At 35.6% G+C, this 27,963-nt stretch overlaps 1 protein-coding gene and 1 gene segment (V, D, J or C); both read left to right on the top strand.

Moving 5' to 3' along the window:
• LOC127547486 (immunoglobulin kappa light chain-like) overlaps window positions 1-27,963 on the top strand; it is a 387,121-nt gene that overhangs the window by 211,543 nt on the left and 147,615 nt on the right.
• Window positions 178-25,878, top strand: LOC127547484 (zinc finger protein 571-like). Its single transcript, XM_051974419.1, has 5 exons — window positions 178-2,469; window positions 15,970-16,096; window positions 16,832-16,927; window positions 19,403-20,281; window positions 24,950-25,878. The coding sequence occupies exons 1-5, from the start codon at window positions 2,371-2,373 to the stop codon at window positions 24,973-24,975; spliced, it is 1,227 nt and encodes a 408-aa protein (XP_051830379.1). The 5' UTR covers window positions 178-2,370; the 3' UTR covers window positions 24,976-25,878.

The raw sequence follows: 27,963 nt of genomic DNA, 5'->3' as shown, positions 1-27,963 counted from the left end.
CCAGTACAGCTGACTTAGGGGAGCAGTTGCTGCTGAGAGGGGCTCATATTTTGAGCCCTGTTGAACTATTTGCATGACTATCAGTTTCCTTTTCATCTGTATGTTGTTGACAGTTTGACTAGGAATTGGAATCTGCACTGTCCCCAGGCCTGTGTCAGATATTTTCGAGGTCATTGACATTTAAGGAGCTTAGAATCCAAGTGTGAAGGGCCATTCCTTACATGAGTTACACATAAACCTGAGAATTTAGTCAAAAGGTTCTTCCCATCAAGTTTCTCCTCTCTCTAAACGTTGGCGGTCCAAGGCCAGGTTTAGCTGAAATTCTAGAATCTAGAATAAAGAATAGGATTGTGGAATGGAGAGTACAGGTTCAGGCGAAAAGCCAACAGAGTGTGTTTGGGGGAGGGGATTTCAGAATTCTGAACATGGCAGTGATAGCCAAGGCTATGGCAAGTCTGTGTGTGTAGCTGAAGAGCAGTGGAGGAGTGGCTCCTGGGAGTGAACGGGGCAAATAACCAGGGGTTAACGTGTTGGAGGTTGGGTCACTATGTGCACTGGAGTCCTTCAGAATGAAGGCAAGAGTTAAGGAGACAAACACTGTGACATTGATTGGTCGCTGTTTGTCCTTCCTTCTCAAAGGGATCCCATGCTGTCAGGGAGGAGATCCCGTGACGTCAAGGAGGTGATCTAGTCCCACAAGTAAGCAATCATATGACATGCACATGCACTGGACTGAAATCAGAGAGGGCAGAGGCGCCAAGCTTTGGTGGCTAGACAAAGACGTGTAACAGCAACCTGGAGACCCAAGGTGGGACTGAAGGGGGAGGGAAGCTGTTCCCTTTACTGAAGCTGTGTTCCCTTTAAGGTTATCACTCTGAAACTGTATTTCCTTTTGATCTGTGATCCCTTTTGGAGTCTCAGCCCCTCCTGGGGAAGGCACATCCCCCCAGTTATCTTTCCCGTATGCCAGAGCCTTTGATTCGACTAGAAATCCTGGTCAAAAAGCTCCCCTCTGAAGTGTTGTTAACCCCAACAGGAGATCTAGGCTGGATACTGATGAGCATCTAAGCTGGGAACCTGAGTCCTGAAGCCTCAAGACTCCTTTTAAAGGGCAGTTTTTGGTCCTTGCAGAGGCCCCAAAGCAGCTTTCGAGGACCCTCTGCCTGCTGAGAAGGCTTTCTCTTCCGTGCCAGACTCCACTTCCCCAAAAGGACTTTGCATTATGGAAGTCAGTCTTTTAGCAAACTGGTTTCTGTCCAACAATAAACTCTGATTTCTGCTCATATTTCGGGGTAAGTGAATTCTTTCACTTTAAACCTGCGGGCCGACCGAAGGGACTTTAACAACTCTCTTTTTGCCACGAACCTCATCACCGCCGGGAATCGAGGGAATGCAAACCTCATCAGGATCGTAGCCCTGCTGGTGCTCCCAGGCTGCCGTAGTAATTAGGCAGCTGCGGATGGATTTGATTTGGAGGAGTCCGATGCCCGTCCCCCAAGTTCTGAGACCACCACCGCTGAAGACTTTCCGTGAGCACTGGGGCTGGGGAGACCAGGCACGAGTAACAGGAGAAGCGAGGCGGTGGGGCTCCAAACCAAGGAGGGGCCAGACCGTATTCCAGACTGAGCCCCACACCTGCACTTTCCCCACGTCCAGCCTTTAAACTACAGTTCCCAGAAGGCCTTGGTCACTCCGAGAGTTTTCCCGAAGACCGATGGGCTGTCCCTCTGTCACTTCCGCCAGAAGTCTTCCAGCCTCTCACTTGCTTATTGGTGTTCGCTTTTATTTTTCTGTCCTAAGTGGACTTGCTAGGGGGTAAGCTGCATCCAGAACGGGTCAGGTCCAGCCGGAGGACGGCTGCGGGGTGCAGCGGGGTCGGAGCACGAGGCGCTGGTTGGGGAGCACACGGAGAACGGGCGGAGCGTCCGCTAGGGTCTAGGGAAGCCCTGTCCGGGATTACCGAGGTCGTGGGGCCGCGCATGGGCAGAGGTGCGGGTCCTGGGGGAGCGGAGTCTGGAGATAGAGCTGCATTCAAATCGTGGCCCCTGAGGGTCCCCGGCTGCTCCTGACCCTCCAGGCCTCAGTCCTTCCTGCTGTGCAGACTGTCTTTGAGGAGGGAGGCCTGGTGTAGGTCTGCTCCGGGCCTCATGTCATGTGCTCTTCCTCTCCTCCCAGCATTCTTCCGGGTACCCTCTTCTCCAGTAAGTTTTACCTGCTGCTGGAGATCCCTCGCACTCTGTCCCTTCTCCTGCGTTGTCCCTAGGGAGGTGTCTGCCTGAAGCCATTGCCCCTTCTGGAGAAGAAATGACCGTGTCCTTGTGGCCCTGCCGCCCGTTCCGGGCTCCCCCTCAGTGAGAAGTGGGGCTTCTCATGGGCCCCCTTTCCTCCCCAGGACCGTGGCCTCTGCTGTGCCCCGAGGAAGAGGAGGAGGAGGCAATGACCCGTGGAGTGACTGCCAGGCCCGGCCTGGTGAGTTACCCCTGCTGCGGGACCCCGAGAGGGCATGTGCCGAGCATCCCCTGCACCCCAACTTCCAGGGTTCTTTGGCGTCCCGCTGCCTGCCTTCTCCCAGCCCCTCCACCCCCCACCGAGAAGGCAAGCTTCCCCTTTCCCATTCTGCGGGCGAAGTCATGCCAAACATTCCGCCATGTTGGGAAGGGCGAAAAGATAAGAAAGAAACAGTGAAAAAGGGCAACGCTTTCATTTGCTGGCAGGGCTGATCGGCTCTCTCCGTTTTCCCGATGAGCCCTTGGAAGGTTCAGGAATTAGTGCACCGTCCAGAGTGGGCTGAATGGGGCGTGTATTGTGAGTGGTGGTCCCGGCTGGCTGCGATGTTGCTGGTTTGCCTCAGGTTCTGCCCTGTTTCCCTTGTTTTAGGCAATCTAAAGGTGTGAAGGAGTCTCAGTTGTAGTTTCCTTCTCTCTCAGTAATTTAGACCGTTTTTCCCACTGGACTATTGAGAGCTTTGTTTTCTTGTTTCGAAAAGTGCCTTTTCATAGCCTTTCGGTATTTTTCCAATGGGGAAATGGCTTTTATAAGTTTAGCTCAATTCCCTATATATTTAAGAAATGAGGTTTTAGAGAATTTTGTTTTAAAACTTTTTTTTTTCATTTTCCTGTTTATGTTGTGGCTGCATTAATTTTGTTCTTGCAAAGATTTAAATTTCATTTAATCAAAGTCATGCATATCGTCTTCTCCAGTGATCCCTTGTCTCTTGTTTGATTGTAAATTCTTTCCTTATCCATAGATATGACAGGTAAATTCTTCCTCCTTTGCTCATGAAATCTTTCATGTTTTAATCATGTGGTCATTTTTGTCCTTCTCTTGGGATGTCTTGTGAGAAGTTGGTCTATGCCTAGTTATTGCCAGATTGCTTTGCAGTTTCTGAGCAGTTTTGATCAAATAATGAATTCTTGTTTCTAAAGCTTGAATCCTTAGGTTTTTGAACCACTGGATTATAATGGTAATTTATTTCTGCATTTTGTATACCTCCTCTATGACAGAGCAACCACCATATTTCTTGTCCTTACCAAGTCATTTCAAAGATTATTGCCTTTTGAAGTAGTTTGAAATTTGGTGCTGTTAAATTGCCCTTCTGCATTTTTAACAAATTAATTCCCTGATATTGTTTACCTTTTGTTCTTCCTGATAAATTTCATTATTTTTTCTATATGCATAGAAAAAATTTATTGGTAGTTTGATTGGTGTGGTAATAAATTAATTTGGTAGAATTGTAAGCAATCAATATGCCTCCAATTGTTTAGATATGTTATTATTTGGGTGAAAACTGTTTTTAATTAAATTAGTCCAGTTCCTGGATGTATATGGGCAGTGAGACTCTTAAGCATTTTATATTGTCTGCAGTCATTTTAAATGGAATTTTCTGTTCTATTTCTTGATGCTGGGTTTTGTTGGTACCATATAGAAATGCTGATAATTTATGGAGGTTTATTTTACATCTTGTAACTTTGCTAAAGTTTTTCGCTATTTCAATTTGTCTTTTTGTTAATTCTTTAGAGTTCTCTTAAGTCATATTATCTTCAGAGTGTAATAATTTTGTATCCTTATTGCCTTATTTTTTTCAATTTCTTTTTCTTTTATTACTATAACTAGCATATATTACTATAATAATATTGAATAAGAGTGTTCATCAACATCATCATTTCTTCATCTGTGATCTTTTTGGAAAGGCTTCTAGTTCCTTTCATTAGGAAGGAATTTCCTAATTCCTTTAGGAATTACATTCCATTACGGATAATTGTTTTTGATAGGTACTATTTATCATATTAAGAAAAGCTTCATTTTTTTCCTTTGCTTTCTTATTGTTTTTAGTAGGAATTGGTGGTGTATTTTTTGAAAAGTTTTTATTCTGCATCTATTGATCTGTATATATGATTTTTGTTTTTGTTACTGCCATGGTAGATTATGCTTATAGTCTTCCCAATATTGAACCTGTTCTGCATTCCTGGTACAAATATAACCTTGCTTAGGTTATAACACACTGTGTTATCTTTGTGATACATTGTTGGAATCAGTTGTAAATATTTTCTTTAAAATTTTTGCTTTGATATTCATTGGAGAAATTGTTTTTATTGATTTCCTTCTTTGTTTTTGCTCTCCCTGATTTTAACAAAAATATAGTTGTATCAAAGAAATAATTTGTTTGGATTCCTCTTCTCTCTTTTTCCTCCAGTGAATTGTACAGTATTGAAATTAAATTGTTTTGTAAAAGTTTGGAAGAATTCACAAATCTATCTGGTCCTGGAGATTTTTTTGCTAAAAGAAACAGAGAGATATGCATCTAGCAATAGATAGATGACTAGGCCAAATACTTATTTAGGCTATAATGATCATATATTTTCAGATATGAAACTGCAAGATATAAGATAGGGAAAAGCAGGGACATGATTATAATCAAAAACTGGTCTTTCAGGACTCATCCTGAGAGTATATACATGACAGAATAAAGCATCCTTAAGTCACTTTAACAGTTCTACCTTATAGCCAGACTCAGGAATAATCAGATGGGTTCTTACATCACTAGGAAACAAAATCAGAAGGATATCTTAAGCAGAGTCCAAGGTTGTCCTCCCAACTCTTGCCCAGATACTAACCTCCACTTGTAACAACTCAGGATCACATTCCTCTAAATAGCTTGTGGCATATTCCTTTCAAATGGTGAATGATTCGTCAGACAATCATATTTGAATTCAAAGTTCCAAATAATATCAGCTATAGCCCCAAGAGATTTTTATCTTAAATAGCAAGTCATTAATCAAAGTTCTTAGGGGACATGTAATATCTTTAAATAGCTATATGAATAAAATAAAGAATTGGGTGTGCAATTAAAACTAAAAAAAAAAAAAAAACACTTTAAAACTTCTAATTAAATACCAAGTTAGAAATTCTTAAACTCAAACGAGAGAGTATTCAAATGGTAACTAAGAAAACTATTCAACTAATAAAACTAAGAATTGATTTTATTAAAAAAGAAACAAAATAAATGAACCTTTGGCTAATTCGAACAGGAAAAGGAAAGAAAAAATCAAATTACAAGCACCAAAAATGAAAAGGATGAATTTAGCATCAATGAAAAGGAAATTAAAGAAATAATTAGGAGCTATTTTGCTTATTTGTGTGTCAGCAGATTTGAAAATCTAATTGAAATGGATGATTATTTACAAAAATATAAATTTCTCAGATTAACAGAAGAGAAAATAAATTATTTTTAAAACCTCATTTTAGAAAAAAAAAGTGAATAATATTAATTTAAAAAAAAAAAATCTGGCCACAGGGCCAGATGGATTTACAAATGAATTCTACCAAACATTTAAAAAACAATCCCAATGCTATGTAAACTATTTGGGAAAATGGGCAAAGAAAAAATCTGGCCACATTCCTTCTATTCCACAAATATATACTGATATTCAAATCAGGAAGAGCCAGAACAGAGAAAGAAAATTACAGACCAATCTCTCTGATGAATACTAATGCAAACATTTGAAGTAAAATATTAGCAAAGAGATTACAACAATTTATCATCAGGACAGTATACTATGACCAACTGGATTTTATATCAGGAATGCAGGACTGGTTCAATGTCAAGAAAACTATTAGTGTAATTGACCGTATCAATACCAAAACTAACATAAATATATGATAATCTCAATTGATACAGAAAAAACTTTTGACAAAATACAGCACCCATTTAAAATACTAGAGAGCAAAATAATAAAGGAAGTTTTCCTTAAAATGGTAAGCAGCATCTATCTTAAGTTGTCAGCAAACATGCTGGAGAGATGCTGACTCATTCTCAGTAAGTTTGGGGTGAAACAAGGATGCCCAAGAAACTAGAAACTGAATGGATGCCCATCAATTGGAGAATGGTTCAATTGGTATATGAATGTGATGCAGTATTATTGTTCTGTAAGAAAAGACCAACAGGATGATTTCAGAGAGGCCTGGAGAGACTTACATGAACTGATGCCAAGCGAAATGAGCAGAACCAAGAAAACAGTGTATATGGCAACAATAAGATTGTATAATGATCAAGTCTGATAGACATGGCTGTCTTCAACAATGAGATGATTCAAACCAGTTCAGTGATGAAGAGAGCCATCTACACCCAGAGAGAGGACTGAGAGAACTTAGTGTGGTTTGCAACATAGCATTTTCACTCTTTGTTGTTTGCATTTTGTTTTGCTTCTCTTTTTTTTCTTATGTGGCATGATAATTGTATAAATATGTGTACATATATTGGGTTTTACGTATATTTTTACCATGTTTAATATATATTGGACTACTTGCCATCTAGGGGAGGACATAGGGGAAGGCAGGGAAAATTGAAACACGGGATTTTGCAAGGCCTAATGTTGAAGAATTGTCCACTGTTTTGAAAAATAAAAAGCTTTAATAAAAGCAAACAAACAAATAAAAGAAAAGAAAAAGAAAAGAAACAAGGATGCCCATTATCACCACTATTATTCAGTAATCTGGAAATGTTGTCTTTGACAATAAGAAAATAAAAAGAAATGAAAGAAATTAGAATAAGCAAGGAGATAAAACTATCACTCTTTGCTAATGCTATGATGACATACTTAAAGAATCTCAACCCTACTTGAAATAATTAACAGTTTTAGCAAAGTTGCAGATTATGAAATAAACCCACACAAATTGTCAACATTTCTATATATTACTGACAAAGCCTAGCAACAAGAAATAGAATTTTATTTAACAGAACTGTATACAAAATAAAATATTTGAGTGTCTACTTGCCAAAACAAACTCAGGAACTATATGAACACAATTATAAAAGATTTCTTACACAAAAAGGATCTGATCTAAACAACTGGAAAAATATCACTTGCTCATGGGTAGGCTGAGCTAATATAACAAAAATGAAATTCTGCCTAAATTGGTCTACTTGTTTAGTGCCATACCCATCAAACTGCCAAAAAATTATTTTATAGGACTAGAAAAAATAATAAGAAAATTTATTTGGAAGAACAAAAGTGCAAGAATATCAAGGAATTTATGAAAAAAGTACAAAAGACTATGAGCTAGCAGTACCAGACCTAAAACTATATTGTAAAGCAACAGTCATCAAAACCATTTGTTACAGACTAAGAAATAGTGGTAGATCAGTGAAATATATTAGATACATATGTCACAATAATCAATGACTTCAGAAATCTAGTATTTAACAAACCCCAAAACTCCAGCTTCTGGGATAAGAACTCACTAAATTGCTAGGAAAACTAGGAAATGCATGTCAGAAATTCGGCATAGACTCCCTACCAAAATAAGGTCAAAATGGGTACATTATTTGGGCATAAACAAATCAAGAGAGTAAGGAGTAGGTACCCAATCAGATCTTTGGAGAAGGGAGGAATTTATGACCAAAGAAGAGCTAGAGAACATTATGAAATGCAATATGTACAATTTTAATTACATTACATTACATTAATTAATTACATTAAATTAAATACATATTAAATTAAAAAGGTTTTGCATTAACAAAACCAACACAATATTAAAAAGGAAGTACAAAACTGGGGAAAAATTTTTATAGCCAGTATTTCTAATAAAGGCCTCATTTCTAAAATAAATAAGAATGGTGCCAGATTTATAAGACTACAAAGTCATTCCCCAATTGATAAATGGCCAGAATATATGAACAGATAATTTTCAGATAATGAAATTAAAGCCATCTATAATTATATGAAAAAATGCTCAATCACTATTGATTAGAGAAATACAAATTAAAACAACTCAGGTACCACCTTACACCTCTCATATTGGCCAAGATGACAGAGAAAGATAATGGTAATGTTGGAGGGGATTTGGGAAAACTGGGACACTAATGCATTGTTGATGAAGTTGTAAAATGATCCAACCATTCAGAAGAGCAATTTGGAACTATTCCCAAAGGACTACTAAACTGCACACTCTTTTATCTAGCAGAGCTACTACTGGGTCTGTATCCCAAGGAAATCGTAAATGACAGAAAAAGACCTACGTGTGCAAAAATGTTTGTAGCAACTCTTTTTGTGGTGACAAAGAATTAGAAAATTAGTAGATGTCCATCATTTGTGGATTGGCTGACTAAGTTATTTTAAGTGAAAGGTGTGGAATGTTATTCTATAAAAAATAGTGAACAAGCTGGTTTTAAAAAGGCTTGGAAAGATTTACATGAACTGATGCAAAGTGAAACAAGTAGAACTAGAAATACATTGTATACAGCAACAGCAAGATTGTGCAATGATCGAATATGACATATTTGGCTCTTCTCAGTGATTCAATGATCCAAGATAATTCCAATAAACTTTGGATAGAAATTCCATCTGCATCCAGAGAATTTTGGAGACTGAAGTTATATCAACACATGCTGTGTTCATTTTCTTTTTTTTTTCCCCTCTCATAATTTTTCCTTTTTGTTATGATTTTTCTCTCCCAACATGACTCATAAAAAGACATGTATTTTAAAAATTAATGCATATGTATAACCCGAAAAAAAATAAGAAAGCAATAAAAAAGGGGACAAAAAGTCTTAAGAAAAAAATTGACTCTGAAAGTTAGAATTGGGTAAGGGGAAGCCCATGAAGTTATAGGAGATTAAGAAATAACAAAATAAAATAATAAAGAATGAAAACAAAAAGAATGTGAGACATCTCATAAGAAAAACAACCAATCTAGAGAACAGATCAAGACAAGAAATATGAATAATTGAACTACCTGAAATCTCTGACCAAAGTCAGAATCTTGATATGGTGATATAAGAAATATTTAAAGAAAATTGTCCTGAAGTGATAGAACAAGAGGGAAAAGGAAAAAGGAAAAACAAATTCACTAATTACCTGAAAAAGAACCTACAAGGAAACCATATAGGAACATCATTATTAAATTAAAAAGAAAAACAGATCAAAGAGAAAAACACAATATTTTTATTACTACATATGCTTTCTTGAAATGGGAAATTTATTGTTAGATATTTTGAATCCTCCCTAATGTTCTGCTGTGCACTTCACAATTTTCTTCTTTTTACTATTTAAGTTTTAAACATACAAAATTAAAATTAAAATTGAGTAAATGGAAATTAATGGTTTTAAGAGACATTACAACTCAATTAAAAGTAGAAAAAAAAGAAAATGTAAAATATCTCTGTGGAAAAAGCAACTGAGTTTGAAAACAGATAATTTAAGAATTATTGGACTGCCTGTAGAAAATCATAGTTTAAAAAAGAGTCTGGACAGCATTTTTCAAGAAATTATCATGTAAAACTGCTCAATATCTTAGAATTACAGGATAAAATAGTAATTGAGAGAATCCATTAATCACCTCCTCTTAAAGATCCTGAAATGAAAATGGTAAATACTGTTATAATCAAATTCCAGAACTGTCAGATCAAGGAGAAAATATTGCAAGCAACCAGAAAGAAACAATTCAGATATCAAGGAAACACAGTTAGGATTGCACAGAATTTAATAGAATTTAACTTAATTTCTCCCTTAAAGAATCACAGGGTTTGCAATATGATATTCCAAGAGATAAGAGGAATATCAATTACAACTAAGATTCAACTAACTAGAAAAATTCAGCATAACATTCCAGGTGGGGAAATGGATATTAAATGAAATAGGGGACTTGCAAATTTTCCTAATAGAAAAACCATAACTCAACAGAAAATTCAATCTTCAAATACAAGACTTGAGAAACACAAAAAGGTAAACAGGAACAATAACAACCAAAAAAACATTTTTTAATAAGGTTAAACTTTTTGCATCCCTTCACGGGAAGATACTTATGACTCTTAATTACTGTATTTCTGTTAGAACAGTTAGTAAGAATATACATAGTCAAAAAATGAGGGCATGTGTAAATTGATTTTGTGATATAAAAATTAAGAGATGAAACAAAGGATTGTACTTGGAGAAGAGGAAAGAGGAACACAAAATGGGAAAAATGAAAACATGAAGAGCTGTGAAAGATATTACAGTAAAAAGAAAGAAAGGAGAGGATTAATCATTGTTTGAACTTTACTCTAAATGAATTTGAGTCAAAGAGGGAATAACATACTTGGTTGGGTATTGAAATCTATCTCACCCTTTAGGAAGAACTTGAGGGATAAGGGAAAAGAAAGGGGAAGTGGAGATAGAAAAGAGCATAGATTGAGGAATGTGATGGTCAGAAGCAAAACACTTATGAATTGAGAGAGTAAAAAGAAAAGTATAAAACAAGAGAAAAATAGGATGGAGGGAAATATACAGTAATCATAATTGAATATAAATAGAAATGAAATGCATAATATAACAAAATTAAATATGTAAAATATAATGCCATGAAATGAAAGTAGTTTGGAGAGTGGATTAAAACTCAAAAAACTACAGAATGTTTTTTATGAAACACATCTGAAACAGAGAGTAAAGGTAAAACTCTGGAGTAAACTATATCATACTGCAGAGAGAGTAAAAAAAGAAAAAAAAAATAAAACACAAAGCAAGAGCAAAAATATTTAAGAGAGAAAAGGAAGGAAACTACATCTTGATGTAAGATACTATAGACCATGCGCACTAAATGTGTGCATGCACCAAATGGTACAGCATCCAAATTTTTAAAGAAGTTAAATAAAGAATAGATGGTAAAACTATACTAGTGGGAATCTCAACATTCACTTTTCAGAACTAGATAAATCTAGCCACAAAATAAACAAGGAAGAAGTTAAGTAAATAAAATTTTAGATATATTAGATATGATAGATCTCTGAAGAAAATTGAGTGGGAATAGAAAGGAATATATCTTTTTCTCAATGGTACATGGCACCTACACAAAAATTGATCTTATATTAGAGCATAAAAATCTCATAGTAAAATGCAGGAATAGTAAATTTATCCCTTACAGATCATCTTGAGATAAAAATTACATGCAATAAGGGACCATGGAAAGATAGATTAAAAATTAATTGGAAACTAATCTACTCCTAAAGGATGAACAGTTCAGACAACAACATCATTGATAGGCAACACACCAAAGTTTATGGGTTGCAACTCAAGCATTATTTATGGAAAATTTATATTTCTAAATGCTTAATAAAAAAGAGGAACAGATTACCGAATTAGGCATGGAAGTATAAAAACTAGAAAAAGAACAAATAAAACATTGTCCGTGAAAAACCAAATTAGAAATCATGAAGCTCAAAGGAAAGATTAATAAAACTGAAAGAAAACTATTGAACTAATAAAACTGAATATTTTTAAATAAAAAAAGGAAAAGACAACAATTTGGTTTATTTGATTTTTAAAAAACATGAAGTACCATATCAAAATTGAAGAGTGAATTTAGCACCTAAGAATTGGAAATTAAAACACTAATTAAGAGCTATTTTGCCCAATTATATGCCAATAAATCTGACAATCTGAGATGGATGAGTATTTACAAAAATGTAAATTGCCAAGATTAATGCAAGAAAAAATAAAATATTTAAATAATCTTATTTTAAGAGAAGAACTCAAGCAAGCCATCAATGAACTCTTTAAGAAAAAATCTCCAGTGCTAGATAGGTTTACAACTAAATTCTACCAAGCTTTTAAAGAACAACAAATTCAATATTATATAAGTTATTTTGAAAAATAGATGGAGTCCTACCAAATTTCTTTAGTGATATAAATGTATTGATGCCCAAACCAAGAAAAGCCTAATTAGAGAAAGAGAAACATATACTAACATCCCTAGTGAATATTGGTGCAAGAATTTTAAATGAAACATTAACAAAGAGATTATGGCAATTTATCACCATAATAATACACAATGACAAGATGGTATTTATACCAGGAATTCAGGTTTGATTCAATATCAAGAAAACTATTAACATAATTGATCATACCAATAACTCAACAAATCATAAGATTATCTCAGTGGAAGCAGAAAAAAAAAACTTTTGAGAAAAGACAGCAGCCATTCATATTAAAAATATTGGAGGGAAACTAGATGGTGCAATGGATAGAGCACCAGTCCTGAAATCAGGAGGACCTGAGTTTATATCTGGTTTTAGAAACTTTAATTTTCTTAATAAAGAATGATGATCTTTGAAGTGGGATTGAGAGATCCAAAATTGTCACTGTTATTCACAGATCTTTGTCATATAATATGGTTTTTACTGTGTGCAGTCATTAACTTCCAATAATGGAATTCCAATTTTAATTTTTAAGGAATTATTTTCTTCATTCGGTTTTTATATCTCTTCCATTTGTCCAATTTTTGTTTTTTAAGGCATTTTTTTTGTGAATTTTGCATGTCTTTTTCCATTTTTTTTTTTACCAAATTATTGACTCTTTTTTTCATGATTCCCTTATATTATTCTCATATCTTTTCCCATTTTTTTCTTTGTCTTCCTTTCCCCCCCTCTCAAAAAGTCTTTTGAATCTCTTCTGGAAGATTTTTTTGGGATGCTTTGAGCTATTTATATTTTAATTTGAGGTTTGAGATGTGGCATTTTGACATTTGTTTTCTTTCAAATTTGTGCCTTGATCTTCCTATTGTAATAAATTTCTACAATCAAATTCTTTTTTTTTTTTTTTATTGTTGCTGTTGGTTTTTTGGTCATTTTTTTTCTATTTCTTTTGTAATTTTGTGCTTTTGTGTAAGAATTAGGAAAAGATTCTGGGAAGATAGTGGAGTAGGTCAGAAAATTCCAAACTCTGCAGATTTTCCCTGTGAATAAAAGTTGCATGTCAGGGCAAATATAGAGTGGTTAAAAACAAGTAAGAGTTGGGGCAGATCAGTAGTTCTCCTGGGATAATTGGAAAAGTTCTGTAGAAAGAACCCAGGATGATGGTTTGGCTTCTTTGAAGTGTGGACAGCTCCAGGCTAGTTCTGAAATAGCAAGAGGCAAGCACTGGGTGAGTTGTCAGGAAGCTTTGGCCCTGCCACAGGAGTTCCACCTGCCAGTGTGATGAGGTGGGTGTCTGAGTTGGGAAGATTGAGGGAATCTCTGCTGATCGTGAATGCAAGACCCCCCTCTGTTGCTGAGAAATGGTTCTGGGCAGGAAGCAACCAGCACATGCCTGGTGAGTGCAGCAGCAGCAGGACAAAGATGCTGCCGGCTATGGGCACCTGCAGGAGGGCAGAGTTCTTCCTAATCTGAGGGGAGAATTGAAGCAGGCACCATCTTCCATACCCCAAGCATAGAGGTGATTCAGCAATCTGCTACAAAAATGAGCAGGCAAAGGAGAAAGAACCCAGCCATAGAAAATCAGAATGGGAATAGGGAAGATGGGGGTTCATCTTCAGAAGAGGAAACTGAAACAAAAAAAGCCTCTCTTACCCCAAAGAATAACATTAAATGGTCACCTGCCCAAAAAAGAAGAACCTAAAAAAGACTTTAAAAAAGCAAATGGGAGATTGAGGGAAAACTTATTTTTAAAAAAATCACAGAAAAATAGAATTATGCAAAGAAAGTCAACCAATTAGAAATGAAGATCCAGAATCTTAAGGAAGAGAATGACTTTTCAAAACTAGAATTGGGTAAGGGGTAGCCAGTAAAGTTATAAGAAACCAAGAAATAATAAAACAAAATTTTCAGAATAAAAAAACAAGAGAATATGAAAATCTCCTAAGAAAAACAATATCTGGAAGATTAAGAAGAGAAAATATAAGAATAATTGGATTACCTGAAAGCTGTGACCAAAAAAGAATCTTAATAATTACAAGAAGGGACCTGTATGTGCCAAAATGTTTGTAGCAGCCCTGTTTGTAGTGGCTAGAAACTGGAAAATGAATGGATGCCCATGAATTGGAGAATGGCTGGGTAAATTGTGGTATATGAATGTTATGGAATATTATTGCTCTATAAGGAATGACCAGCAGGATGAATACAGAGAGGCTTGGAGAGACCTACATGGACTGATGCTAAGTGAGATGAGCAGAACCAGGAGATCATTATACACTTCGACAACGATATTGTATGAGGATGTATTCTGATGGAAGTGGATTTCTATGACAAAGAGACCTAACTGAGTTTCAATGGATAAATGATGGGCAGAGACAGCTACACCCAGAGAAGGAACACTGGGAAACGAATGTGAACTATTTGCATTTTTGATTTTCTTCCCGAGTTATTTTTACTTTCTGAATCCAATTCTCCCTGTGCAACAGGAGACCTGTTCGGTTCTGCAAATATGTATTGTATCTAGGATATACTGCAACATATTTAACATATATAGGACTGCTTGCCATCTTGGGGGGGGGGGGATGGAGGGAGGGAGGGGAAAAAACAAAACATAAGCGAGTGCAAGGGATAATGTTGTAAAAAATTACCCTGGCATGGATTCTGTCAATACAAAGTTATTATTAAATAAAATAAAATTTAAATTAAAAAAATAATAATTACAAGAAGTAATTAGAAAATTGTCATCTTCCTTGTATATCTTCCCTATTCCTCTTATTTCTTAATAAATTTAGAAGACTTCTGTAACCTTCTAGATACACATTCCCTATGTGAGCAGGATTTCATATTTACTGGCTGCCTCCCCATCTAATCTTCCAATGAATTGCCGAACTTTCAGTACTTTGTTACAAAAAGACTTGAACTTAATAGAAATAGGAAATTTGATATATAAAATCCAAGAGAAACCTCAGGTAATTATTAAAGATAAATTTCAAGGGGCTCAGTAACAACAAACTTTTTATGCTTTATACATGGAAATATAAACTACATTACGTTTAAGTGGGTAGCCATTAGTAAGTGGATGATTTGAAAAAAAGTTTGTGGTAGAGGTGATTATAATGTGTTTCTGAAAAGCAAAACCATGTAAGAAAAGGTAAAAAGAATAGATTACATGAATGAGATGTCAGAGCAAGAACCAACACAGGAATTTTTACCTTTTCTTACATGGTTTTGCTTTTCAGAAACACATTATTCATGTAATCTATTCTTTTATATATATATATACATATACACACACACACACACGCACACACTTTTTTTTTTTTCCAAAAGAGAGGAAGGTGACTACTTTAGTGATGAAGAGGTCATGGTAATTGATCAAAGGACTGGAGAATCTTTAAACTACAAGAGAAAATTTAGGATCACATGACAGCTATGTTCCACTGTTTCATTTTCATTATTATGTTTTAGAATATAGAAAAGTTTACTATTGCTTGAGTTTAGAATACACAAGTAAGAGCCATGGGTACAGGTTGTAAAACTGATGTCATTGGTACCACTTAAAACTGTAAGCATTCATTAAGCACCCACTATGTGACAAGATTACAAAGAAAAGCAAAAATAGCCTTTGTTCTCAAGAATCTTACAATCTAATGGGAAGGGAATTTTTAAATGCCTGCCATATATCAGGCACTGTACTGCATTTCACATAAATGAACTAATAATACATACTTCCAGGTACTTTTCATTCAAACCTTATAATGGTCAGAACTGTGCCTGATTAACTCAAATACTTTTTGGTGTTTCAGAAATCCATGACATTCAATGATGTGGCTGTGGAATTCACTCTGGAGGAGTGGGTACATTTGAACCCTTCTCAGAAAAAATTATACAGGGATGTGATGCTGGAGAACTATAGAAACTTGATCTCTTTGGGTAAGAACAGCTATTCCTTTGGAGTCTTGATATTTAGTGAGACAACTTTCAAATTTTAATAATTATTCTTTGACATAAAAAAGGAAGATATTCCTAATCCTTTTATAACCAAGAAACAGGTTTCTGATGCTACCTGTTTCCAGTGAGAAAGATCTTTGCTTAGTAGGAATAGAAACTGAATTCTTAATCTGTTATTGTCCTAGACCTTCTGTTTTGCTTCAAATTTAAGATTTTCTGTTTAATCTTAGTGGAGGTACCACCATATAGAAAGTGTTCCCATGGTCTAAGCAGGGAGTGTGTCAAATGAACTATTTATCCCAAGTTTTATTCTGTAACCTCCCTTCCTTATATTGATAAGCCTTCAGAGGTCATTTGTACCATCCTTGAAGTCCTAGAGTGCCTACTTTTTTCTTCCCCAAAAGAGCTTAAGATAGTACTGGATTACATTTTATGTATGTTTTATTTGATGTCAGTTCTCCTTCCTCTCCACACCTGCCAAAAGAAAAAAAAATCCTAAACCAGCCTATTGATTATACTTCTTGGTTAACAAAAGGAAAAAAAAAAAAGACACTATTTTAGAAAAAAATCAGCTAATAGAGTCAATCCCTTTGATATGAGATACATTTTGCACCGCTATTCCCATACTGTTCTGTTGAGCACAGGGTAGAATGTTTAAATCATTTAAGATAGAATTCTTAAGTTACCATCCCTGCACTTTTTCTTTTCAATGAACAGGATGTGCAATTTCCAAACCAGATGTGATCTATCAAATGGAAAAAAAGGAAGCATTTTGGATGCCAGAGACAGATATCCCAAGAAACAGCTGTCCAGGTGCCTACATAAAATTCAAGCATATTATTCATAAACTATAGCTTGTTCTTCATTTTAGTTCTCAAAATTTAATTCTTAAAAAATGTTTTTCCAGTTAGATACTTCACATTTTCTCTTAGTTTTGTCTTATTACTTCTTGATGTTGTAAAAAATTATTAGCTTCCACTTGCCCATTTCTAGTTTTTAAGAATTTTTAAAGTGACTTTTAGTACTACTCTTTTCCATTTTGGCCATGGCCATCTCTCTCTCTCTCTCTCTCTCTCTCTCTCTCTCTCTCTCTCTCTCTCTCTCTCTCTTTTTAGGAATTCTTTTTTTCAATAAATTTTCGATTTTTTTCCCTCTTTTTTACCAATTCTAATTTTTAAGACATTCTTCTCCCCAATGGATTATTTTGTCTCTTTTGTCATTTGGCACATTCTATTTCTTAAGGTGTTTGTTTTTTCACTATTTTTTGTGCTTACTTTACCAATTTGTTGATTCTTCTTTTTCACTATTTTCTTGCATTGTTCTCAATTCTTTTCCCAAATTTTCCTCTTCCTTTCTTACTTGATTTTTGGAATCCTTTTTGAGCTGTTCGTGGCTTGGGGCCAATTCATATTTTTTGTTTGAGACTTTGGTTTGGGGAGTTTTTACTTTGCTGTCTTCTAAATGTGTCTTTTGATCTTCTTTGTCACCATAGTAACTTTCTATAGTCAGAAGTTTTTCCAGCATATTTTTGACTTTTAACTCTCTTAAAGTGGGATTCTGCTTTCAGGTAGAAGGCATTCTTTCCCAAGCTTCAGGGGTTTTTGGTAGCTGTTTTCAGAGATATTACATTTTTAGGACTTACAGGTTTTTAATTCTTTCAAGATTGTATTATCCAAGGAGAAATGTGTTTACTACTCTTTTGTCCGGTCCTGTGAAAGATAGTAAGCACACTATTCTCTGCCTGGAACTGTGACTAGGGTCCCTATTCCAATGTGGCCACAAGCTCTAGTATGCTTGTGCTGTCCTTCTTGGGACTGTCACCCATGACTGTGACTCAGATCCAGGTATCAGCAAAGCAGCAGAGTTCTTCCCTAATACCAACAAAAAGACCCCCTTAATTTTCTTTTGACCACTTTTCTGACCCACTTACTACCTGTGGCCTGAGCATTCCAGAAGGTGCCCCTACCGTTGATTTAATCACTCCCAAGGCATATTGCAAATTTTTCCAGGGGCTGATCTGTGATCCTGGTGTAACAGACCTTTCCTACCAACCTTCTGAGTTGTCTTGGGATGGAAAATTGTTTTATCCCAACCTTCTGGGGATTCTGCTACTTCAGAATTTGAGGAATTATTTAAAGTTGTTTAGGGGGTTTTGAGAAGAGCATGAGGACAGTTTCTGCCTTTCCTTTCCCATTTTGGTTCCACCACTCCAAGTTATTTCAAAATGTTGACCAAAATAGTTTATTAAAGTTTCTTGATTCTGTTGAAAAAAGCTGAGATTTTTTTTTAAGTTGCTTTTTAATGCAACTTTTTACTCATATGTATCTCTATTCAAAAAAAAATTGTCTCAATACAGGGTAGATATTTGAAGATTATCTTATACAATCATTTTTCTGCCTCACTTTCATCAATTGATTCACCTTTTTAAAATAAGAATATTACTTTTAAAATGAATAATATGGCTTTTTTTCTGAGTTTCCTTCTGAAATTTTCTTCTCTCTTCTTGTTATGATCATATTGCTTTGTTGATGTTACTGTTTAGAGCTTTTAATTATAACCTAGTTTCACTTCCTTTATTCTCTCATTTTATATATCATCCTGTTTTTCTTTATGCTTTGAAATTATGTTTTAAAGGCCCAATGATCCACTCATGACATAATTTCTTTAGCTGTAATCCAATAACCACACCTATAGGTTTACATCTTCATATGTTTCAGCATAATTGCCAAAATATGTTACCATTTTAAAGTATCTTTTCTACTCTAAGACCTGTTTTTTGATGTATCCAAATTCTCTTATTTTGACTCATATTTCTTCTTTATTCTGCTTATTTGATAATGTCTATTCTTTCTCTTCATCCTTACTTCTCATTATTTTGTTCAGTGTTTTTTCTTAATATTTTCATCTCATAGGGTAAGGATATAGTTGGAAGCTCTTAAATGTCTAAATTTTTTATGGATAGTCTTTAATTTCCTTATTCTATTAAAAAGGTGAATCAATTGATGAAAGTGAGGCAGAAAAATATGTCCTTATTCCTTTACATTAAAGTGAGAGCTTATTTATCCCTCCAGATAATTTCATCCTAAGTCAATTTATTTACATATGTTAACTGTGAATCATAATATTTTTACATAAAATGAACTGTGATCCTTATTGAAGACCAGTGAAACTATCACTCTTGGATGGGAAGACTGGAGAATAGTTTTTAAACCTTTGAGTAAGGGTTTTATTTGGGAAAGGGGGGGCAGGGGAAGGCAAGGTTAATCAACCCTTTATTTTTTCTTTTAGAGAGCAAAGAATTTACTGGAGAAAAATTATATGAATGTAATGAATTTGGGGAAGCTTTCAAACTGGAAACATTTGTTCAGCATCAGAGAATTTATACTGAAGAGATTCTTTATAAATGTAAAGAATGTGGGGAAGGCTTCCATTACATATCACAGTTGGTAGAACATCAAAGAATTCACACTGGAGAAAAATCTTATAAATGTAGTGAATGTGGAAAGGCCTTCAAACAGAGGATACAGCTTACTCATCACCAGAGAATTCATACTGGAGAGAAGCCTTATAAATGTGATGAATGTGGGAAGGCTTTCAGAGTAGAAACACAGTTTATTCAACATCAGAAAATACATACTGGAGAGAAGCGTTATGAATGTAAAGAATGTGGGAAAGGCTTCTTTTGGAATTCAGATTTCATGAGACATCAGAGTATTCATACTGGTGAGAAACCTTATGAATGTAATGAATGTGGGAAAGCCTTCAGACTAAAAGCACATCTTACTCGACATCAGAGAATTCATACTGGAGAAAAACCTTATAAATGTGATGAATGTAGGAAAGCCTTCAGTAGCAATCGATCACTTAATGCACATAAGAAAATTCATGGAGACATGTCTTACAAATTTAAGGAGTACAGGAAGGCCTTCCACTACAATTCAGATTGTAACCAACAGAAAATTCAGAGTGGACAGAAACCTTATAAATGTAATGAATGTGGGAAAGCCTTCCGCCTTACCATACAACTTACTCAACATAAAAGAATTCATACTGGAGAGAAACCTTATGAATGTAATGAATGCGGCAATGCATTCAGACAAAGAATACAGCTTACTGTGCATCAAAGAATTCATACTGGAGAGAAGCCTTATAAATGTGATGAATGTGGTAAGACCTTCAGAATAAGAGTACATACTAGAGAGAAGCCTTACGAATGTACTTATTGTAGGAAGGGTTTTAGACTGAGACATGAGCTTACTAAGCATCAGAGAATTCATACAGGAAAAAAACCATTTGTATGTAATGAATGTGGAAAAAGCTTTTCTTGTAATTCAGATTTCCTGAGACATCAGAATATTCATACTGGAGAAAAACCTTATAAATGTGATGAATGTGGGAAGGCCTTCAGACAGAAGTCAGAGCTTCCTCGGCATCAGAATATATATGTATACTGGAGAGAAGCCTTATGAATGTAATGAATGTGAGAAGGCTTTTAGACTGAGGACACAGCTAACTCAGAATTTATTCTGGGAAAAAAAATATGTGTTGAAAGACCTGCATGAGTTAAAAAGTTACTCTGCATTAGAGGGTTCATATGAGAGCAAAGTTCAGATTACAATAAATATGGAAAGGCCTTCAAAAATAAGACCCAACTTATTGTGCATCAGAGAATTCCTACTGGAGAATTCCTTATAAGTATAAGTTGGGTGGAAATGTCTTCCACTACAACTTAGGACATATTCAAAGCAAACAATCCTTACTAGAAAGACAACTTTTGAATGCAGTGTGTTTGAGAAAGCCTGCCACCTGAACTCAGAACTTACTTCATATTTGAGAGTTCTTACTGCTGAGAAATGTTATGAATATGGGAATATCTTCTATAGGACCATAGAATTTGCTTGACGTCAGAGAATTTTTATTGAAGGAAAACCTTATGAAACCAATTAATGTGGGAACATCTTCAAACTCTGGCTGTATCTTACTATGCATCAGAGAAATCACACTAAATAGAACTACTATTATGCATTTAATGAATATAGCAAGGTTTTCAAATTGAAACACAGGACAGAGCCAAAATGATGGAGTGAAGTCAGCATTTTTGGCCCAATTCTCCCAACACATCCTCTTTACCACAATTTTAAAAAGTGCATCAAACTGAATTCTGAGTGAGAAAGTGAAGGAAAAGTCCCAGTGACTCATTTTTAAAGGGCACTTAAGAAGCCAGAGAGATACATAGATAGTCAAGTGGGGATTGGCCAGATTACAGTGTATAGGATGTAAGCCCACCAGTGCTGAGCAGTTTAGTGCCCAAGAAAGGTTAAGAAAACTAAACATTTGATTAGAAAGATATTTCAGGGGATTCCTGTGCTAGCACCAGGTGCAGAATCAGATGTCATTTGGCAGCTCTATCACTGGGTATGGGTGTGTAAAATAACTTACAAGTTATTAACCAGGGCAGAGAGGAACAGTTACAGTGGCAAGGGAGCAGATAACCTTAACCTTATCTGGTTAAGGTCCCAACTGCTAGCTTGTAGACCCAGAGGACAATGATCTGACTTCTCTTTGGATCATACAATTTTAGAAACAACAGAAACTTAATCCCTATACTTAAGCTCAGAAAGCAACAGACATAAAAATCAGAAGACAAGGATAGGTGCCTCCAGAGGTGATCAGAACCTAACATTAACAAAAAGTCCAAACTCAAAGAAATAGGGTAGAAAAATGAGAAAACTATACAAAGTAAGAGAAAAAGAAAGTAAAACAACAACCTGACAATAAAAAGCTTGTATGGGCACAGGGAAGCTCAAGACAAACTCAGAGGCAATGATTCACAAATCTCTACGATGAAAGCCTCAAAGAAAATGCAGATTTGATAGAAACCCACAAAGAATAACTTGATAATCTCAAGAGAAAAAAATTTAATAGAGGAAAATTTAAATCAAGTAAAAGTGGTAAGCAAAGTTTGGGAGAAGAAAGAACAGCAATTATGACACAAGAATGAAGAAATTGGTAAGAGACAAAAAAGTACTTAAAAAATAGTCTTACAAATCAGATTTTGCCAATTGGTTAAAAGAGGTACAATGATCTCCCAGAAGACATTAACTTCCAAAAATTAGAATTGGTGAAGTGAAAAGTAATGATTCATGAGACATCAGTAAATAGTAAAATGAGATCCAAAGAATGAAATTATCAAAACATCTTATAAAAAAAAAATTGACCTGGAAAATAGGCCAAGGAAAGATAACTTAGTAATTGTTGAACTACCTAAAATCCTTGAGCGAAAAATAGACTAGACAGTATATTCCAACATTATAAAGGGAAAATGTTTAGATATGTTGGAATCAGAAGGCAAAGTAGAAATGGAAGGATTCCATTGGTTTTCTCCTGATTGAGATCCCAAAATAAAAATTAGGAATGATAGTCAAAATTCAGAGCTTCCAGATCAAAGAGAAAATACAGAAAGACATAATTCAAATAACATGGAACCATAGATAAAACCACATAATCCGTAGGATCAAAAGATTTGGAGTACGATATTCCAGATAGCAAAGGAACTTGATTACAACCGAGAATGACTGACCAGCAAAATTGTGTATAATATAGGGGAAAATGGGTCTTTAATGAAATAGAGGGTTTCTAAGCATTCCAGATGAAAAGATAATTACTGAATATAAAATGTAGCATTTAACCACAAGACTCGGCATAAAAAGGTAAGCATGAGGGAGAAATTAAAAATTAAAATGAAGCTAAATTGTTTTTATTCTTATATTTCCTTAGAACCCCTAAGATCTTTTTCATCCTTAGGGTAATTAGAAATCTATTTAGAAAGCAGGTATACTTATGAGTCCAGTGTATTGGGATAATCTCAAAAAAAAAAAGTATGTTTCAGAAAAGGATGCTTTAGAAGAATGGGAAAAATCATCTCATAAAAGATAAGCAAGGATGATTTTTTTACAGTGTTATTGGAAAAAGGTTGTAATAGGCAATGCATGAACCTCAGTTGCATCTTAACTAATTCAGAAAGGAAAAAAAATGTGCACCTGTACACACGCATGCACACACACACTTGCACAAATTGGGTATAGAAATCATCTTCCTCTAGAAAGTAGGCTGAGAAGGGGCTAAGAGAATGAGGGAAGGTGTGATAAGAGGTAGGATAGATTAAAAAAGATACTAGTCAACATCAGTTAACTCTAAAAGAGGGAACAGCTGTCAATAAAAAGTTATTTAAAAAATAAAATAAAAGAGGGAACAGGGTAAACAAAAGAAGAAACAGACGAGAATATTATGAACTGCTGTACACAGCAGTCATAAGTAAATGCAAATGGGATGAACAGCAATATTGTAAAAAAAAAAATAACAACTTAGCCACTCAATTCACAATATTTCACCACAACTTCAAAGGACTCGTGATGAAAAAATGCTCTCCTGCAGATAGAAAACTGATTGAATCAGAGTATAGCTTTTTTTTTTTTTTCTTTCCTTTCTTTTGTTCCCCTGGAATATGGTTAAAGCAGAAATTTGTTTTACATGGCCATTTGTATAACAACTTTTGTGTTACCTTCTCTGTGGTCTGGGGAGTAGACAGAAGAAGGGAGACAATTTGGAACTGAAAATTTAAATGCTGCATTAATGGGTTTTGTGTTTTAAGAGAGTCAGAATGAAGAGGCTGAGGCCCTTTCATTGTACACCATGCATGTTTTCTCTCCATTTCTTCCTGCATAATCTTCCTAACCATAACTAAGATAAGTGGAATGTAGCAAAGAAGGTATATAACATTGCCACTACTATTCCTGGGGTTAGAAATTTGCCGTTCTTCTCTGGAATCCAACAAAAACGGCACTTGAAACAATGAATCCATGTCCTCTAAGCCTATAGAGATCAAAGCCCGTAATTTTCCCTAAAGTTTACCCATAATCTTCCCTAAAGTTTACAGTTGCATTAACCATAACATGGTGAAATGTTTTATTTTCACAGCTACCTCATATTTTAAAAAGCATATGTATCAGATCTTCAATAATTAATGTTAAATTTGCAAGAAAGTGAAATACTTAGAGCTACAATTGGATGTTTTACTCCTGAGCTCATATATCATGCAAGATAAAGTGTGGGCAAGCTATTACAGAACTGATCTAGGTGTTTGCATGGTTCTTCCCAGGAAGTGACTCAGTCTGAACATGTCATAACTAACAAAAGAAGGAAGGTTAAATTTGCACAACTATCAAAATACAAAGAAATGCATTTAGTGTGGATGCCAAAAGATGGCACCAAGGTCATACCCAATTATAAAGCCCTAGAGATTTCCATGATGAGGAACAGGAGACTGGGAGGCTAGTTGTCTTCTAAGAATTGACTTGAGGACAAGAAATTGATAAATGTTGCAGAATACTGTTTTTCTGATTTGGTGCTGTGTTTGACATAGCTCAGGCAATTTTTATTGATTGTGATCACAAAAACCACATACAAATATATGAATCAGCTGTATTCTTAGATCAGGTAGAATATTGCTAGCCAATTTATAATTTTATAATTTGCTTAAGATGAAAAAGGATAAATTGGGGATAGTCTAAAAGTCAAAGACAAATGGTGTTAGTACAGTTGCCTAAAGCTAGGAGACTGATGAAAAGTGTACTTAGTGGGGCAAAGTGACTGAGTTATGAATAGGATATTCTAGAAACAAGCATTGTAAGTGGTGCAGGAACTACCATTGTCCTTCCTAGAGAAAATGTTCTCCATAGGAATGCATTTACTCATTGTTTCTTACGCTCAGGCATTTGCAGCAGTGTGAAGATCTTTTGAAACTCAGTGATATTCAACAAGTTTTTGATTCCTTAGGTAAAGGAAGAGGAGACAAGAGGTAGAACCAGAAACAAGCTACCAGATGTATGAGAAGAATCTAGGAAAATAATAAAGAGAAAATTTGACTAGAAAATAAAACAAGCATTAAGTTCTTATTCTGTACTTTGTTAGATGGGAGTTAGCTTTTATGTGGAACTTAGGTTCCAAAAGTCAGCATGTCAAAAATCATATAATGTCAAAATTACCCTTTGTGCTGCCTTAAATTGTCTATGAAGTATAGTGCAATACCTTTAAATATATGACTACCTGGAAATGAACTAAGAAAATATTAATTTTGAAACCTTGATAATGAAACTTTTCCCACTCTTGTCAGAGAAGTGATGGACCAGAAGTTTAGAATGGGACATATGTCTTCTGACATAATGAGTATTTGATTTGTCTTGCTTTATTATGTGTATGCCTTTTTAAATGGGCTTTTATTTGGGAAGTGGGATGACAGTGGAAAATGACAGGAAAAGAAATTGAACCTGTGATTGAAGAGAGTACCCCAAAACTCTGAAAAATCCTTAAAGAAGAAAACCTTCTTCAACTCTGCCTCACTGAGGGAACTCCATCTCAAGCACAGTTTCATCTTTGTTATCTGGGTGGGGTTGGCTCTGTCCTGAAACCAATAGAATTCAATTCAAATTCTAACCCTAACTGAAATCCAGCAAGGGAGGAGCCAACCTCGGACTCCACCCCCAGCCCCCTTCAGCTTTTAGCCAAAGCCCCCTATTATAAAAGAGCCAAACCAAAACCCTCTCTTTGCAGAGGTTCCAAACATGCCAGCCCTACTCCTGGCATGCCAAGGGTGTCTGCCCACTGGTATACTGTTTCCGGTGCCCTTTCATCTATACCTTCACCTATTTCCTGAACTAGACTTTAACCTTACTTCCAATCCCCATAATAAACCTTTTATCAATCTAGGTTTTCGGGTCTGTAAATTCCTTTACAGAGAACTGCTTATGCCACCACTAGACCTCATTTAACTCCCTACCCTTGTGCCGAATTCTGAGGGACTGCAGGGGAGCTCCATTTGACTCTGAACCCCAAACCTACCACTAGACCTCATTTAATTCTCTGACTACCAGAAACCCTAATTTCATTTGGGTATCCCAAATCTAAACCTCATCATTTTGGTTCCCTCTATACCTCATCATGATGTTATTGACGAATAACACTTTCATCCAGTGCAGGTCACTATACTTTCTGTGACTTCTAGTCTTAGAGAATTTTCTGTGATGCCCAGGAGTTACATGTTGTGCCTTAATTCAAATGGCAGGTATGTATCAGAGGTATCTCAGACCCCATCTCTAGCTACTACATGATGCTGCCTTTGGGGAAAGTGATAGCAATTTATTTAAAAAGGGATAGAGTATCAGCACATTTAGATGTAAAATTCAGAGAAGAAAACAAACATGAAAAGGGGACACAATTTTATTGCTATCTTTTAAAATGTAATATATATTTTAAAAAACAAGTCGCATAGAAGACATAGTTTTGTCCCCTATCTTCTTTTTCATTATTCTTTATGATTCAGAGAAGAGATTCCAGGGGAGTCCTATATCAGCACTGGGAGCAGAAATACAGATCAAATGGACCCTTATTATTGAGTCTCACTTACAGAATAGAGAGAAGCAGTCACAAGGGAGTAGAGGCCATAGATATATAAGGAACAAATTACTTCATTCTGAGACTTTAATAAGCTTAAGAATGGAGATGACGTGGCCCTGTACACAAATTTAAGTTGGTGATTAAAAATATGAAAAAGAACATGGTCTCACTTCATCTAGTTAATAAACTAATAGATGAAACAAAAAACTGGAAAGGCAGGAGTTTGTTGGGATTGCATTGTTTTTCATGAGAACAAACTCCAAAATTTGAAATTAAGAAGCAGTATATTTTTTAATTCTTTAAAAAGCTTTTTATTTTCAAAATATATGTTTTGATAGTTTTCAATAGTTCCTCCACTAGAGAGCAAGCTATCCAATATATGTTTAACATGTGCAATTCTTCTATATATATTTCCACAATTATATTGTACAAGAAAAATCAGATCAAAAAGGAAAAAAAAAATAAAAAGCAAGCAAACAAAAAAGTTGAAATACTATGTTGTGATCCACATTCAGTCCCCACAGTCCTCTCTCTGGATGCAGATGGCTCTTCATCACAAGACCATTGGAACTGCCTGAATCATTTCATTGTTGAAAAGAGTCACGTCCGTCAGAATTGATCCTTATATAATCTTGTTGGTGTGTACAATATCAGAACTTCCTTGGAATCTCTTGGGTGCCCCATGGGAGCATGGCCTGAGGCAGGCTGGTATCCAGGCAGAGTGAGGCAGCCAGGATGGGGAAAGGGCCAGAGGCCCAGTGATAGGAGGGCTGTCTGAAGGAACTAGGGAGGCTGAGCTTGGGGGACTTGCAACATGGGGCATGGAATAATTGCAAGTATTTTGAGGAGCTGTGACAAGGATGGGAGTAGGACTTGTTCTGTCTGTTAAGAAACCACTAAAATATGAGCAAAGAGTAACTGAACTGGGCAGGAGTGCAGGGTGGAAGCAAATGTAATGACGAGCCTAATGAACCTGATTTCTGGTATGCTGGTGCTAATGCCCTGACTGTCTCTGCAGCACATAGTTATTCTGTCTCCTAGAGATAGAGAGGAAGGAGACTGGATCAGCCCAAAGGCCTCTCTAACACCTGGAACCACAAATGCAAAATAAAAAGTTATAGATATTCATATTTATTATGATGCCAGGACAAATCATTGTTATAATGCTGTGAATTAAATCTTCAGATGTCAAGAAAGACTGCATCATGACCAATGAGAGGACAGATGGTCTTTGTCATGCTATATTAAGTACTTCCTATTTTGTATACACCTTGCTAAGTACCAAGGACTTAAAGAAAGGCAAAAAATATGGCTATACCTAAAAGAGGTCATATTCCAATAGGAAGACACTTATAAATAACTATATAATAGATATAATACAAATGTAAAGTAATCTC

Source organism: Antechinus flavipes, chromosome 2, assembly GCF_016432865.1.
Source record: "Antechinus flavipes isolate AdamAnt ecotype Samford, QLD, Australia chromosome 2, AdamAnt_v2, whole genome shotgun sequence".
In the NCBI taxonomy this organism is placed as follows: Eukaryota; Metazoa; Chordata; class Mammalia; order Dasyuromorphia; family Dasyuridae; genus Antechinus; species Antechinus flavipes.
The sequence above is the reverse complement of the archived record's forward strand: the minus strand, read 5'-3'. Positions and strand labels throughout refer to the sequence as shown.